Source organism: Malaclemys terrapin, chromosome 1 (assembly GCF_027887155.1).
Source record: "Malaclemys terrapin pileata isolate rMalTer1 chromosome 1, rMalTer1.hap1, whole genome shotgun sequence".
Taxonomy (NCBI): domain Eukaryota; kingdom Metazoa; phylum Chordata; order Testudines; family Emydidae; genus Malaclemys; species Malaclemys terrapin.
This window is the reverse complement of record NC_071505.1, coordinates 6746984-6763854: the sequence shown is the minus strand read 5'-3', so window position 1 is coordinate 6763854 and position 16871 is coordinate 6746984. Positions and strand designations below refer to the sequence as shown.

The window sequence follows — 16871 nt, the reverse complement described above, 5'->3', positions numbered from 1 at the left end:
GGCTGGCAGAAGTATGGCGTGCAGCCCTGGCTGTAGAGAGGGGGGAACTGAGGCATATTGAGGGGTGGAGGGGGTTGCTCGAGATCATACAAGGAATGTATCGGAATTGGACTGAGATGCCCTTAACTTCAGGGCTAACTGTCCTCTTTACTACCCAGCATATTTGATAAACACTTTTCTCCTGGCATTCTCCAGCCAGTACCAGGCCACTTATTTTTGTCTTTCTCCACTAGATGATGCTAGTGACATGGGGAAAACTTCTTACAAGCTTGGCCAGTAGCTTCATACTGACAGTGTGAAGGCCTGATGGAAATTTTATTAGTGGGTGCTCTGAGCTGGCTTCTCTACTGTGTTCTGTGTAGGATTTTATATTGCACTCCTTTGTTGTGCATCAAGCAACGTGACTAACAGCTCTCAGGTGTCTCTCTCAGCAGGGGGAGAAGCAGAGGAGTTTATTTCATTTGTATAAACACATGTTGCTGTGTTTGTCAGAGAAGGCAGGTCAAAGAAATGCACCTTGCATGTGGAGTAGAAGGTGGTGAGGTTTGAGATTGTCCCTAGTTCAGGGGCAATTTCATTCCATGGTCATGGACAGGTCCCTGGGAAAGTTCTGCCTCCTGCACAGAGGAGCTTTCCAGATGCTGCAGATAGATCCTATTGCACATCCTTAAGCTGGTGACAGGACAGCTCATCATTTGTATTAAGGTTGTGACCAGGTGCCTAGAATGAACCACATGGAGAATGCCAAACTTAGGGCAGACTGCAAGAAACAGGGCAAACAATCACCAAAAACTGCTGGTTTATTCTATAATTAGATTCACCAAACCAGTATGAAAGGAGCCTCTGTAGCACCACCTTGGTTAACAAGAGTCAAACACAATCCCCTTTCGGCATTCCAGCCCTTGGTACCAGTCCAGACAAATTGGTCCATTACAGTAAGAGGTTACTAAAAACCCAATTCACCATACGTGAGGTTCTACCATTCACAAAGGATCAGACATTTATCCCTAGGTCAATTTGTATCTCAGATCTTACCTAAATATCCTACTGTCAGCCAATCCTCAGTAAACCAACTAAAGATTTTATTAATAGAAGAGAGTTACTGAATGGTTTAAGAATCATATGCATACAAGTGTTCATAGGCCAGGATCATAGCTGTGATGGAACAGAGGGCTGGCTTGCAAAAATCTCTCTTGTAACTTCTAAAAGGCTGGAAGGTTCTCAGTCCATAGTTCAAAATACTCCTTTTAGTTGTAAATCCACAGTTCAGAGAATTGGAGCAGGAATGAGACAAAATGGAGGTGTCTCAAGGGTCTTTTATATTTTCTGCCAGGTGCATGGAAAGTTGCTGTCCCAGAAAATGCTAATAGCCCTGTCTATGGAAAGTTACTGACAAAGGTAGAGTCCAAGGTCACATGTCCACATCACCTGCCCTTACATGATTTGCTGAATCACAGGAGTAGCCATTGGCTCCTTGCTGTCTGAGGAAGCCTCAGAAACAGTTAGCCGGAGAGTTGATTCTTCTTAATGGCCCATCCAGCTTGACTAGTCCCTTCACAACAGGCTGGATGAACACTGTCTTGGGGGTGTCACCCCAAGAGTCAACACAGATAGACAATGATGATACCTGGATTTAACCAGAATCATCATACATGACAGAATGTAGCTTTTCCATTGACACCTTACATGATACACTTTGTCTAAGATTTGTTGCATTTGTATAACAGTTGATAGCCACAATGATACAAATGACCACCTTCAATCATACAACATCACAACAATAATGCCCAGAGATCAGGGCCTCATGGTGCTAGGTGCTGTGTGAACAAACAAGAGTGCCCCTGCTCTGAATAACTTGCAATCTAAACACCCAAAGGGTGGAGGGGAAACTGAGGCCCAGAGAAGTGAAGTGACTTGCCCAAAGCCATGTGGCACAATCAGGATTAGAACTGAGGTTTCCTGATTCCTAGTCCTGCCCTGTATATTAGGCTTTCTGCCTCTCTCAGCTGAATAGAACACAGGCCATTGTTAATGGGAGTCTTTAGTTAAGGCCCTTTGGAGCCTGTCAGTTTGTGTCTGACCCCGGGAAGTTGGCTGTAGTTTAGTTTGAGGTATTAAGGAAACAGCCAGTCCACCCAGAAACTCAGCTGGTGGAATTTTAATGACCTCAGAAGCTGACCTGTTATTAAAGCCTTCCCATTACCTAACTCACCCTGACCAGCCTGGCTTGTGATTCACCTGCCATGCTGTGGTGCTACTGATACTCCGGGTCTAGCGCAGAGGCAGCGTGTCACTTACAGATCAGCCCATGGCGCTGAACTGAGTTTACGCTCAGAATGGCCAGACAAGAAACGTGTTGCTGGAAAAGCATCTAACAGGAGGCTGCAAGTGGAAGTCTCTGTCCCACACATGCTGATCTACAGCTGTGCCTGGACCCTCAGCACGTCCATTATTGGACTTCGGTGAGGTGGGTTCTACTAGGTCACGGGTTCAAATCCAGCCCAAACCAGCAGTGACTGAAATTCATTTCTGGTGACCTACGTGGGTTAGAAATGGTGGGGCTCCGTCTGATTCATAGACAGGCATCCGCAGGACAGAGCTCGTCTGTCTCCCCAACAGACTTTGGTCCAATAAAATATATTACCCCCCTTGTCTCAGAGATCAGCTCCATAACTGGCCTATTAGCCCCTCTGCCCAAGGTGGGGCCTGGGGAATGAGTTGCCTTCACCTCTATGGGTGGCCCCTGAACTGCAGGGTGGGGCTCTTGTGCTGGTATATTGACTTCCTCAGCTACGCTAGAGTGCTTGTGTGGCTGCAATACCTGAGCACCTCCCAAACTTGAATGTATCCTCCGAGTATCCTGGGAGACAGGGCATAGCCGTTATACCCATTGCACCGGGGAGGGGAGGAACTTGGGCACTGAGAATACATAAGAATGGCCCTATTGAGTCAGACCAAAGGTCCATCCAGCCCAGTATCCTGTCTACTGACAGAGTATAAGTATCACACCGGAAGTCTGTGGCAGACCAGGGAATTGAACTTGGATCTGCCAAGTCCCAGACTAGCCCCTAACCACTGGGCCATCCTTTGCCTGGATTTAGGATATAGAGAGACTGTAGGTAGCTTAATCGCTGGCTTTGGGTCCCTCCCCAGGGAAGAGTGGCTCTTTATTTGACTTCCTTGTGGGCTCCTCAACAACTACAGAGGGGCTGAGGATCACAGCTAACGGGTGTCCTCTTTGTGCAGGAATCAGGCTGCTTCCGGCCCTCATCACAAAGGGGGGCAGGGCTCCGGGTGCAAATCAGAACAACTCTGCTACACTCCAAACTCCGCTCTCCTCCTTAGCGCTCAGATCCCCTCACAGCAGGTGGGCAGCCCTGACCTAGTGCCAAGAGCAGCACTTGCCCCTAGGTAACTGTGTTTATCTAGGAGCAGAGGATGAACACCACCAGGCTGGGGAGGGAGTTTTCCCAACCAGACTCTATGTACTTGGAGTCACCTCAACCAGCAAAGGGACCAAGCTAAGAGATCTTGCTACCAGACTCCCAGAGCCTGTTCTCAGGGGGGCCTTCTCCCCCATGCATGCAGGCCTGGGGCTCACCCACAGCCAGTCCTGCCCTTTCAGTGGCTGGCTCTGGACTCCTCCAAAATGGCTTCCCCCCCCCCCCTCTCACAGCACTGCCAGTGGTAGGCCTCTCACTGGGGACCTTCCTCTGGTCAGGCAAGATTTTCTTCCCAGGCTTTTACTTGGTTATTGTTTGAATCTCACTCCTCCTTTCTCTCCACTGCTGCTCCGAGCTGGTGGCCATCCAAGCATACTGGCTATCCTCCCCACGCCTCCTTCTCCAGACAACCGGCCCCCTAGTGCCAACATGTCTCTCCTCTCCCTCTGGGTTGCCCAGCGAGCAAAGTCTGCCCTTGGCCACCCTCCACTCAGCACCCATGTCCCTCTCCGAGTTACTAGCACCCGAGCCCCAGACACCAAGCTAAGCTCCTTGGGGGGGTAGCCAGGTTTAGATCTTGCCACCCCACCTGTAGGAGTAACTCAGAGCCCTCCCCATCTAGGGTCCAGTCTCTGGCCATTGGGAATTTTTGCTACTGACAGTCACCACCAGGCCATATGCCATCCTAGGCAGTCCTATTGTACCATCCCCTCCACAAACTTATCCAGCGCAGGCTTGAAGCCAGTTTGGTTTTTTGCCTTCACTGCTCCTCCAGAACTTCACTTGCTTTGAGCCGAATACATCCCTCCTGAACCTAGGAGTCCTGGCAGATGCTGTTTTCTATTTTAACTCATGGATCATTTGATTTCAGGTTCTTACCTAGATCCCAAAACACTTCCCTAGAGGCAGGGTTTGCTAAAGGCCTATGAAAGCAGGGCATAGAGTGCACTGGCATAGCCCACGTCGCTACAGCACGAGCTGCCTCACCCAGCTCTGGGCCATCAAACAAACCGAATGTGAATGGGGCAGGAGGAGGGGAAGGATGGCCCAGTGATTAGAGCACTAAGCTAGAACTTGGGAGACTTGCTCTGCCACAGCCTTCCTGTGTGACCTTGGGCAAGTCACTTTGGCCCAGGCTCTCAAAAGACCCTTGGTCACACTGGGAGTTAGGAACTGAAATATCTAGGAGGATCTGGGCTTTAGCCCCTGTGCCTCAGTTTCCCATTTGTAACCACACTGCCCTACCTTAGTGAGGACACCAGCATTAAAGATGGTGAGGTGCACATGCAACAGGGGCCAGATAAGCACTGATGTGAGGTAATTATTAACACATGTATAAAGGGTCATATGCTCAGATGGAACTTCAGCCTGGTTCCAAATGCTCAAAAGTATTGAGGTACCTAACTCCCCTGGGAAGCAATGGGAGTTAGGCTCAGATCCTCAGATGTGATGGGGTGCCTTAGATTTCACTTGAGGATTTGGCCCAAAGGGTATAACTACCAAGGAAGGAGAGGACTACAGCTAATAGAGATTAAAAAGAAAAAACATTTAAGTTGTGTATCAGGATAATTTCCCCATCCCCTCTGCTGTGTGCGCCCCCCCTCCCCTCCCCGTTAGACCCTGAAAGCATCTCCCTAGGGGTCTTGTGACAAACATTGCTGAAGGCATTGAGAACTGGACAGAACATCTCAGCATGCACTGCAGAGAGTAGCCCTGCCATAGGAGATGATGGGGAAAGACCAGCTCAAGTCTTTCCCCATCTTTAGTCCGGAGGATCATATTACCCCACTGGCCTGCTATGTTTATTAAAATTAAAAAACAAAAACACCAAACACCCAAGGCCAAATTCTCCTCTCTACTATTCCCGTATGTGGCTGTAGCAGCTCCAACCAGCAATGGAGTCACTCCACATTCACCATGTAAAGAGTAGACGTTGGAGCTTTGTGTTTGTTAGACTAAGAGGGTACTACTAACTCCTCTCTCCCCACGAAGAGAGCCGAGCCCTAGGTTTGGTTTAGAATCATATTGCTGACTGCTATTGACCACCTTCACATCTAGGTGTCTGCAACCCCTTGCAGATCTGGTACCCTGTGATATTTTGATGCAATATACTTAGACATCTGTAAGTTTCTTCCTTGTGAACCTACTGGTTGATTCAAACTTTCAGAATGTTTGAGTTCAGGGGAAGGAGTTAGTTCAGGCACCTATATTTAACACTCCCATGTGCCTAACTTCAGATTAGAAGCAGGTCCCTGGTTGCCCAAACCTACTGCTTCTACTACTGTCTGTAATAGAAGCAGAAACTCAGCCCCTGAAAGTCAGGTCATTTGTACTAGGAAGTATGCAAAAGCCTGAGATTTGGATACGTACAGTTAGAATTCCCACCTCCACGTTTTGCTAGAATTAGCTGAATGAGAGAGACAGGGGTTTGCAGTTAAGAATTTATTCTCACAGTTCAGGTTCAAACACAACTGGCAAGCAGAGGACATGACACATGCAAACGACTGTCAGAAGTTACAGCATGAGAGAGGGTAGTGTGTTCAGAGATGCATTGAGAAGCAGACTGCAAGTCACTAAATGTAACCCCAGATACATCTGGCCCATTAAAGGAATAGCACTGCCAGGCTAATGCCTAGAACAAGTGTTTAATAATCTTCTCCCTCTTCTGCCTCATCCCCATCGGCAGAGTCCCTGCCAACTTCCTCATAGTCCTTCTCGAGAGCAGCCATGTCCTCCCTGGCTTCGGAGAACTCCCCCTCCTCCATCCCCTCCCCCACATACCAGTGCACAAAGGCCCGTTTCGCGTACATCAGGTCAAACTTGTGATCCAGACGGGCCCAGGCTTCTGCAATAGCCGTGGTGTTGCTCAGCATGCAGACGGCCCGCTGCACTTTAGCCAGGTCTCCCCCCGGCACCACAGTGGGGGGCTGGTAATTGATGCCCACCTTAAACCCAGTTGGGCACCAGTCCACAAACTGGATGGACCTCCTGGTTTTGATGCCTGCTATAGCTGCATTCACATCCTTGGGCACCACATCCCCCCGGTACAGCAGGCAGCAAGCCATGTATTTGCCTCGGCGAGGGTCACATTTCACCATCTGGTTGGAGAACTCAAAGCAAGCGTTGGTGATTTCAGGCACCGAGAGTTGCTCGTGGTAGGCTCTCTCTGCCGAGACTATGGGCGCATAGGTAGTGAGGGGGAAATGTATGCGGGGATAGGGCACCAGATTAGTTTGGAATTCAGTGAGATCCACATTCAAGGCACCATCGAACCTCAGGGAAGCAGTGATGGATGACACTATCTGGGCTATCAGCCTGTTCAGGTTGTGGTAGGAGGGACGCTCGATATTGAGGTTCCGGTTGCAGATGTCGTAAATGGCCTCATTGTCCACCATGAAAGAACAGTCCGAGTGCTCCAGCGTGGTGTGGGTGGTCAGGATGGAATTGTAGGGTTCCACCACTGCAGTGGAGACCCGTGGGGCAGGGTACACTGAGAACTCCAGCTTGGACTTCTTCCCAAACTCCACTGAGAGACGCTCCATCAAGAGGGACGTGAATCCAGAGCCTGTGCCTCCTCCGAAGCTGTGGAAGACCAGGAACCCTTGAAGGCCATTGCATTGGTCAGCCTGCACAAGGTAAGAGGACATTGAACTAGTGTTGGTCATGCTACCCATGCTGGGTCCCCTCTTCCCTTCCATCACCATCCAGACATCAGCTACTTAACACATGCCCGTGATGGGATAACTGAAGGTCTGTGTGTAATTATGATGCATAAACACAAAGTCAGAAGTAGTTTGTAATGACAACCTGTTGGGGAACTCAAGATTGCTAGACATCAAGACAAGAACTCCCAAAACAGCAACCAGATAATACTGGTGGAAGATTTTATTGAATAAGTCAGCCAGCTGAGGTAGAACACAATGCCTGTACCAAGCAAGATGCTGGTTCATGAGTCAGCTTGAGGGTTTCCTCCCATCCCAAGAATGAACCTCATCAGCATTCACTGAATTAAAGGCTTGGTTCTAGATTCCCATACAACAGCTGGGTGGACAAATGCCATTACAAGTTGACATTGTGGCTGGTCTATTCTTGGGTTGCTCTTCCACTCACAGTTCCAGCTACAAAACTCCAACACAACGATCATATGGGAGTGAGATACAATTATTCCTCTTGACTTTCAGCCAGAGTTGGCTTTCAAGCTAGCTGTCTAGGCAGTGAGAGGCCGGCGCCTGACAGCACTAAATCTGCTACTGAATGAGCAGCTGTCATTCAGTAAGATTCCCAGTGCTAGAGGAGTATTTGAGAAGCCCCCACAAGGAGCTCTATTTCTAGGCTAACTACGGGAAGAGCAAGTCAAGGCTTTGCCTCCTTATACCAGGAGTGATGGGCTCTGTATTTAGCTCTCCTCAGTCAGCAAAGAGACAATGAGAGGAGCACGGCATAAAGGAAATCCCACCGACTTCCCAACAGTTCTGGTAAGTCCCTCATCCCTCACCAGCATTATTCCAGTCTGGTTTAGAAGGGTTGCAGTCCCTTCGACTTCTAAAGGGAAGTACGGAAAAAAGAGTTTGCCCACTTACCATTTTACGAGTCCTATCAACCACGGGATCTATGATTTCCTTCCCAATGGTGTAGTGGCCACGGGCATAGTTGTTGGCAGCATCCTCCTTGCCACTGATCAGCTGCTCAGGATGGAACAGGGAGCGGTAGGTCCCAGTTCGGATCTCATCTGTAAGGGAGGAGGGGTCATGAAAACCTTCAGGGCCACAGAACGTTCTAGAGTCTCTGTAGTACCCACACTCAGTCAACAGCAATCTGGGCACTAAGGCCCAGATCCACAAGGTATTTGGGCTCCTAACTTCCATGGAAGCAAACAGAAGTTAGGAAACTAAACAGCTTTTGTGGATCTGGGCTCAAAGACAGGATTACCCCCAAATGCTGGGTTATCTGCAGGAAAAGCTCTGTGTCAGAAGTTATTGAGAAGTGGAGAGGAAGGTTGTGTTATCCCCTCTTCCCAGCAGGTCAGTGATAGAAACTAAGAAGGGATCTGGTCTATGCAGATTCCGATGTCTTACCAATGACTGTGGGTTCCAGGTCTATGAACAGCGCTCTGGGCACGTGCTTCCCTGACCCAGTCTCACTGAAGAAGGTCCCAAAGGAAGAATCAGCCTGTCCCAGGGACTTTTCCAAACAGATAATTCCATCCGGCTGGATCCCATGCTCCAGACAGTACAGCTCCCAGCAGGCATTGCCCATCTGCACGCCAGCCTGGCCAATATGGACAGAAATACACTCCCGCTGCATGGGGAAGAGGCACACAAAGACGTTGCATCCATGAAACTGTGGCTTTAACTGTGTGGTTCAGTCCGTGTTTCACGCCCAGAAACAGGGAGCCAGTCACTCCACTTCCATCCCTGCTCAGAGCTACAGCGTTGCTCAAGAGCAGCTTGGGTGTGGGGAGGTTCATCCCTCACTTCTGGGAAATGGGAATAGACCAATGGGCTCGATTTCCAGCTGTTCAACTACAGCCTTGTCCTATGCGCACAGCCCTGTTAAGGCCACATTAAACCAGGATCCCTCGATCAAGAGACAAGCAGGGCTTTAGCCTGGTTACTGGACAGAGCTACCATCCAGGCTACCATGGCTTCTTGGAGCCATGTCTAACCATTGTTCTCCAATGGCACGTGGGCCAGGCCCAAAGGCTAGAAGGGGATTTAAGACAGTTTGCTCATTTCTAGCAAGGGCTGTGTATGGTTCAGTGCAGTCAGAGATGCTCAAGTGGAAAACTCCCTGGCCTTATGGTTTGAAGGGCAAAGGGAATTCCAGTACTGAAGATGTGACTGGCGTGACGTGCCTAAGACCAGCCCATTTTCCAGATTGTTCTACCAGATGAAGACAGACCATCCCGAGACTTGGCCAGTTTTAATTTGTTAAGAACGGCCATACTGGGTCAGACCAAAGGTCCATCCAGCCCAGTATCCTGTCTACCGACAGTGACCTATGCCACGTGTCCCCAAGGGAGTGAAACTAACAGGTAATGATCAAGCGATCTCTCTCCTGCCATCCATCACCACCCTCTGACAAACAGGCTACGGACACCATCCTGGCTAATACCCATGAATGGGCTGAACTAGATACATTCATGGAGGTTCTCTTTTAAACCCTGTTATAGTGGACATTGTGAAATGCTTTAAATACACGTTACTGCAGTAGGAGAGACACTAGACACTGGACTGGAGCACACTCAGAGCAATGTTATCAGAGACTTTGGCTGCTCTGATATGAAACAAAGCATCACCTTAGTCCTGTTCCTTGCGCGTATTGAGATTCCTCTTCCAACTAGTGAGGGCTGGGGAATTACATTTACTATTATGAGTCCTGCAGAGCCAGTCGTTCCAGAAGAGAAATTAACTCTTTCCTGGCATAATGAGAACCAGCAATAATCCAGTTCTTCCCTCTGTATCTACTGTATACGGAGCCCTATTGCAGGGCATGAACACAAGGGGCAGACTTGGTGTGGAAGCTTTAACTATGAATTAGAGTTCAGGCAATGAAAACTGCAACCTTAGTGACCCATCAATGGAATTGAAGCTTTCCTGCAGCTATGCTGGCAATGTTGGTACAACTCATGTTGCTCCGGGGTGTGAATAAGCCACCTCTGAGCGACATAAGTTACACCGACCTAAGCACCAGAGTAGACAGCGCTATGTCAGTGTAGGGTGACCAGATAGCAACTGTGAAAAAACAGGACAGGGGTGGGGGGGGGAGAGAGGGGGGAAGAGAATAGGTGCCTATACAAGTCCCAAAAAATCATAGGCACCAACTTTCCTCTGTGCCAGTGGGTGCTCCCACCCCCCCCACATACCCTGACTCCACCCTTTCCCTGCCCCGGCCCCATTCCAACCCCTTCCCCAAAGTCCCCGCCCCAACTCTGCCCCCTCCCTGCCTCTATTGGACCCCTTCCCCAAATCCCTGCCCTAGCCCCGCCTCTTCCCCAAGCACGCTGCCTTCCTCCTCCTCCGCCGCGCAAAACAGCTGTTTCGCAGCCCAAGCGCTGGGAGCAAGGGGGAAAAAGCGGGCACACGGCATGCTCAGGGGAGGAGATGAGCTGGGCGGGGAGCTGCCAGTGGGTGCTGAGCACCCAATTTTTCCCCTGTGGGTGCTCCAGCCCTGGAGCACCCACGGAGTCAGCGCCTATGCCAAAAATGGGACTGTCCCTTTAAAAACAGGACATCTAGTCACCCTATGTAAGCAGGAGAGCGTCTTTCACCCACAGATTTACTGCCGCTCCTTGAGTGGATAGATTAATCTGACAGGAGAGCTCTCTCCTGTCAGCTTAGAGCGGCTATGCTAGAGACTTTAAAGCAGCTACACCGCCATACACTTTGTCATGTAGCCCATAGCTTCAGTCTGCTCAACGTTAAGGTCACCCTGAAGTGAGGGAAAACAAGCAGTGCCTCTTCGCGGGATCCTACCCTCCATCCAGACTTGGATGCCTGTATGTTTAAGCTAGGCCAGCCAACTTCTCTCCCCACGGGGACGGGGATCAAGCTATTTACTTGCTCGCTTAAAATTCAGCTTTATTCCTTTTCCAATTTAGGGAAAAATTCTGAGGAAACAATTGACTCCATAGGCATGTGGACAGTTTAGATTCAGTAGAGAAATTTACACAGAACTAGGGCTGGGAAGACAAGCGAAGACGCATCAATAATTTGGGGCTTGTCACTAGGCTGACCAGATGCCCTATTTTATAGGGACAGTCCCGATTTTGGGGTCTTTCTTATATAGGCTCCTATTACCCCCACCCCCGTCCCAGTTTTTCCACAGTTGCTGTCTGGTCACCCTACTTGTCACTCCACATAGACTAAGATCTATCAGCTTCGTAATGCAGAGTGAGAAAGATTATCACAGCTATAATGTAAGATGTGAGCTGATCAGAGCAGGGGCTGGTCCAGTAAACTCCAGGCATATTGATGGTATTCTAAACTACTTAGTTTCTGATAATAGAAATAGACTGAACACAAGATTAAGAGTCAGGAACTGGATTCTAAGGCCAGAAAGGACCACTGTGATCCTCTAGTCAGAGCTTCTAGCTAGTGCAGGCCATAAAACTCCCCCAAAGTCATTCCTAAAGCAGGGCCTGAGATCACTTCATTATCCCCATTTCACAGAAAGGAAGGGATTGCTTAAAGTCATCCAGCAGGCCCGCAGCAGAGCCAGGAATAGAATCCAGGTCTGAGTCCCAGACCAGTGCTCCATCCTCCAGGCCACAGTTTCTCAAACTTCATTGCCACACAACCCTCTGACAACAAAAATTACTACAAGACCCCAGGAAGGGGGAAAATGAAGCCAGAGCCTCCCCCCCACACCCGCCCTGGGGAGTGCTGAAGCTGGAGGGCTTCAGCCCTGGGCAGTGCGGCTTGGACTTTGGCTTCAGCCTTGGGCCCCCGCAACTTTAATGACAGCCCTGGCGACCCCATTAAAACAGAGTCCTGACCCACAGTTTGAGAACTGCTGCACTAGGCCACCCTGCCTCTAGCTACACCATTTCATTCCAGCTTTACCACTAAGAATCTGCTTGAGTTAATGCTAGATTCACTGTCATACCCTTGTGCCCCTCTCTGTAAGGTGGGAACATTCACCCCCCTCAGAATGGGGCTAGTTAGTTAGTATCTGTGCAGCGCTTTGGAATCCTGAAGTAGACCCAGCTCATTTATTAGACCCCTATACAGTCACAGGGCCCTAGCCACAGGGAAGCATTAAGGTAAGATAGGGCTACCAGTCCTTACTCCCCAGTTAGAACCCACTTTCCTGCATACACACCCTGCCCCACACAGCGAACAATCCAGCTTACAAGTGTTAAGCTAAGCTGGTTGAGAGTCAGCCCGTAGCTATCCCAGTTTAAGGAAATGCTAGTAGAGACCCACTCATTGGGCTAGGAGTTTTTACTGTTGACTTCAATTAAAACAGAAACAATCCCTCTCCATAACAGAAGTACCAGCCCCTTAGTCTGGCATGGGCCAGATCTCCCCAGAGATCTCAGTCCCATTCAAGCATCAAGTTAAGCAACTGAGTTTCCAAGCAGTCCAAACTGAGCCCTTTGGAAAAATCCCTCTAATTATTTGTATTGCAGAAGTATCTAGGATTCCTTGCACAAGCCAACACCCCCCTTGCACTAGTTGTTGTGCAAACAGTTCAAAAAAAAAAAAAAAAAGTCCCTGCCCCCAGGAGATCACAATACTTAGACTGTCAGCCTGGCACTCTTGAAACAACTGCTAAGCTTTATTTAGCTATTGGAATGGGAGCAGAGTTCTTTTTTTTTTTTTTTTTTTTTTTGGGGGGGGGGGGGGGTTGAAGAGAAAATGGCTCTAACAACAGCAGCAGGTCCCCAGAAAACCCACCCCAGCTTTCACCAATAAGAGCAACCAAAGGAAAAGCTCTATCTGGATTCATTCACTTCCCACCAGCATTGCAGCCCAATTTATAACTCAACACTTGCAAACCACCATGTCACAAACTCACCATGCTGGTAACCTAACTCTTCCAGCTTCACACAAAACAGCTTGCATTCAGCCTTGCCCACGCCCAGCTCACTTATAGCCCCCTCTGCAAACAATCACAGCTGGGCAGAGGCGAGGGGTGTGTCTTAAAAGGACAGAGCTCATTTTTCAACCATTGTTAACAGCATGTGGGAGCTTGGTAGGGGTGCTACAGAGAAAGCCCTAAGTCAGCTGTATAGCTGCAGGCGTGTTCCCAACTGGCATGGAAGGATAGGATTTAAAGCCCAGTCTTCAAGCATAATAACAAGAAGTTACTTCACCTAAAATTCTCCAACGTGCTGCTGTCATTATTACTGTTATTTCCACTGCAGTAGCTCCCGCTACCCCGCACCCCTATGGCCCCATTGTGTTTTCTAGCTATCTGTGTGTCTGTCTGAGGTACTCTGGGGCTCCCATTATCATAGTGTCTGAGCGCCTCACGCTCGTTCATGTGTTTATCCTCACACACACCCCTGGGAGGCAGGGCAGTGTTATTACCCCCATTGTACGGATGGGGAACTGAGGCACAGCGAGGCTAAGGCTTAGGGTTTTACCTGGACAATCCAGGTTTTGGCTTCTGTGTCCGGGTGCCATTTAGGGTTGCCAGGTGCTTGGTTTTTGGGGACTTGGCAATCCTAAATGATACCCAAACCAAAAGTCCAGTTACCGCGGGGTGGGTGGAGGCACTGGGTCATGAACCCACGCCAGCCCCTGCTTAGCCAGGGCTGCCTCCTACCTGCAGGCAGGCTTCTTGAGACAATCCAACGAGCGACAAGGAGAGGAGGGCAGAGGAGTGAGCAATGGGAGCATGGGCTTGGGGGAAGAGGCGAAAAAGGGGGTGGGACCAGGGGAAGAGGAGAAGACAGTGTGGACTCAAGGGAAGAGGTGGAGCAGGGATGGGTCCTCGGGAGAAAAGGCTGAACGGGGGCGGGGGTTGGGAGTAAGAGTAAGAGGTGGAGCAGGGGCCCTGGAAAAACCCTGGGATCCATGCAGCCTGAGCTAGGCACCAGGCTCCGCACGCAATGTATGGGGAGAGAGCGGGGCCTTAGAACAGTGGTTCTCAAAGCCGGTCTGCCACTTATTCAGGGAAAGCCCCTAGCGGGCCGGGCTGGTTTGTTTACCTGCCACGTCCGCAGGTTTGGCTGCTCTCGGCTCCCGGCTCCCACTGGCCACGGTTCGCCGCTCCAGGTCAATCAGGGTGGCGGGAAGCGGTGGCCAGCACATCCCTCGGCCCGCGCTGCTTCCCGCCGCCCCCATTGGCCTGGAGCGGCAAACCGCGGCCAGTGGGAACTGCGAGCGGCCGAACCTGTGGACACGGCAGGTAAACAAAGCGGCCCGGCCCGCCAGGGGCTTTCCCTGAACAAACGGCGGCCCGGCTTTGAGAACCACTGCCTTAGAACGCAGCATGGTAGGCAGGAAGCCTCCTAAGCCAGCCAATGGGAGACGCTGACCAGTCTCTAAGTGACTACGTCTGGGCTGCAGATCTCTCTCGGCTAGGGAGTCACAGCCGGGAGCCCTCTTTGGAGTTCGGTGCCTCTGCCGCTTTTGCAAGACGTTGGGTGGGGTTACCATACGGCTGGATTATCCCAGACGTGTCCGGATTTTGGGGTTTTAAATAGCCGTCCCGGAGGACTTTGTAAAAATCTAAAAAGGTCCGGGATTTCCCTCCCAATGCAGAGCGCGGCGCGGCTGACAGAGCAGCCGGGCCAGATTGAACTGCTCGCATCGGGGCCTCCAGCAGCCAGAGTCTCTCCCCTGTTCCCCCCTCTCCTCCCCCACAGCCTCAGCATGCCGCGCCGGCAGCGCTCTGGGGGGCGGGGCTGTGCGCTCCATGTGGAACCAGACACGCTGGTCTGAGCGGCACGGTAAGGGGGCTGGAGAAGGGGCAGGAGGTCCTGGGGGGCAGTCAGGGGACAGGGAGCAGGGGGGTAGGATGGGTTGGGGGTTCTGGGGGGGCTGTCAGGGGGCGGGGGTATGGAGAGGGGGCGGGGCACTCAGGGGACAGGGAGAAGGGGGGTAGGATGGGTCGGGGGTTCTGAGGGCGCTGTCAGGGGGTGAGGGTGTGAATAGGAGTCGGGGCAGTCAGGGGACAGGTAGGGGGTTGGCTCCTAGGGTGGCAGTTAGTGTGGGGAGGTCTCAGGAGGGGGCAGTCAGGGACAAGGAGAAGGGAGGCTTAGATGGGAGTGGGGTCCCGGGGGGCGGTTAGGGGCAGGGGTCCTGGAGGGGGCGATCAGGGAACAAGGAGCAGGGGGGTTGGATGGGTTGGGGGTTCTGTGGGGGGCAGTCGGGGGCGGGAAGTTGGAGGGAGTGGATAACCCCCTCCCATGGAGTGTCCTCTTTTTTGAAAGTTCAAATATGGAAGTCCTAACGTTGGGGAAGGAGTCAAAGACGGAGCTCCCTTATCACTTTTAGCTCAATGATTCGGGTACTCAGCTGGGATGTGGAAGACCCCCCCCCCCCAGTTCAAGCCCCTCTCCACCTGAGGAGGAGAAGGGATTTGATCTGGGATCTCCCACCGCTCAGGTGAGACCTCTGAGCTCTGGGCTACGGGGTATTCTGTTATGGGGTTCCCTCAATCTCTCCTGTGGTAGCTGTTCCACTGTGGACCAATAATTAAAGAGTCATTGGAGCAGGGGCCCTGGACCCTGGGTCTGAGGTTGACTTGCATGGAGCCTTGTTGGAGAGAATGGAGCCCCCGGGTGTCTGTCCACATGGAGTCGCTGTCAGAATACAGAGTAGCAGCCGTGTTAGTCTGTATCCGCAAAAAGAACAGGAGTACTTGTGGCACCTTATCACTTCAAACGTTTTTTTTTTTTTTTCTTCTCTGAATTGGCCTCTCAGAGTTGGTAAGACAACTCCCACCTGTTTATGCTCTCTGTATGTGTGTGTATATATCTCCTCAATATTTATTCCACTCTGTATGCATCCGAAGAAGTGGGCTGTAGTCCACGAAAGCTTATGCTCTAATAAATTTGTTAGTCTCTAAGGTGCCACAAGTACTCCTGTTCTTTTTGCTGTCAGAATAGCGGCTCATGAGAGGTAAGTCCCAAACCACTGAATGATGGCCTGTGCTCATCTAGTGGGAGTTTACTCCTGAGGGAATTCTGTGCCAAAAAGTTAAAAATTCTGCACCAAAAGAAATAAAAATTCTGTCACAGTATCTTAAAATTCTGCAAATTTTATTTGTCAATAAAGAAATGTGGAGGCTCCCGTATGGCAGTGGGGAGCACAGGCCACTGGCTGCATGGAGATGGGACATGGACTCGGCAATGAGGCTGCACCCAGCCCTGTGAGAGCACAAGGGCCTGACCTGGCCTAGAAACACTCCAGGGCTCTCCCCCTCCACGCCAGGCACACCAAGATCACAAACAAGAGGACAGAGCTCGCACACATGCTCGGCCCTGCCCCCTGATCCAGGTATGGGGCAGGCAGGCCTAGCCTGGCATGATCCAAGTGTGGAGGGGCTTAGTGTAGGGGGATCCAGGTGTGGGGTGTGTGGTTCTGTGTGGGGCAATCTGAGTGCAGGCGGCTCAGGGGGAGATCTGGATGCACAGGGGCTCTTTGGTGGGTTCTCTGTACAGGGACAATGGAACGCTGAAGGGGGGGTCCAGGTGAAGGTAGTTCGGATGCAGCAGGGTGGGTCTGGGTGTCAGGAGGATGGGGGCTCAGTGGGAGGGGGTCTGGATGCAGGGGGCTGAGCAGGGAGGTTCAGGTGCTGGGGGAGTGGTGCTTGATGGGGTGGGCGACCATGTGCAGCTGGCTGGGACTCAGTGGGGTGGAGGTCTGGGTGTGGTGGCTCGTCGTGATGGTTCAGGTGCAGGGGGTGGGGTTTGTCGGGGTGGGGGTTCAAATGCAGGGGTTTCAGCAGGCGATGGTCTGGGTGCAGGGG

At 51.1% G+C, this 16871-nt stretch overlaps 1 protein-coding gene across 2 annotated transcripts; it reads right to left on the bottom strand.

The window, feature by feature from the left end:
• Positions 1–5903: 5903 nt before the first annotated feature.
• Positions 5904–13021, bottom strand: LOC128830034 (tubulin alpha-3 chain-like). 2 transcript variants are annotated; one of them, XM_054015674.1, is made up of 4 exons: positions 12966–13021; positions 8519–8741; positions 8024–8172; positions 5904–7069 (listed from the first exon to the last, which is right to left on the bottom strand). In XM_054015674.1, the coding sequence occupies exons 1-4, from the start codon at positions 12966–12968 to the stop codon at positions 6089–6091; spliced, it is 1356 nt and encodes a 451-aa protein (XP_053871649.1). In that variant the 5' UTR covers positions 12969–13021; the 3' UTR covers positions 5904–6088. The 2 variants fall into 2 exon arrangements, with proteins under 2 accessions (XP_053871649.1, XP_053871642.1); XM_054015667.1 differs by lacking the exon at positions 12966–13021 and having other exon boundaries at positions 8519–8747.
• Positions 13022–16871: the final 3850 nt, after the last annotated feature.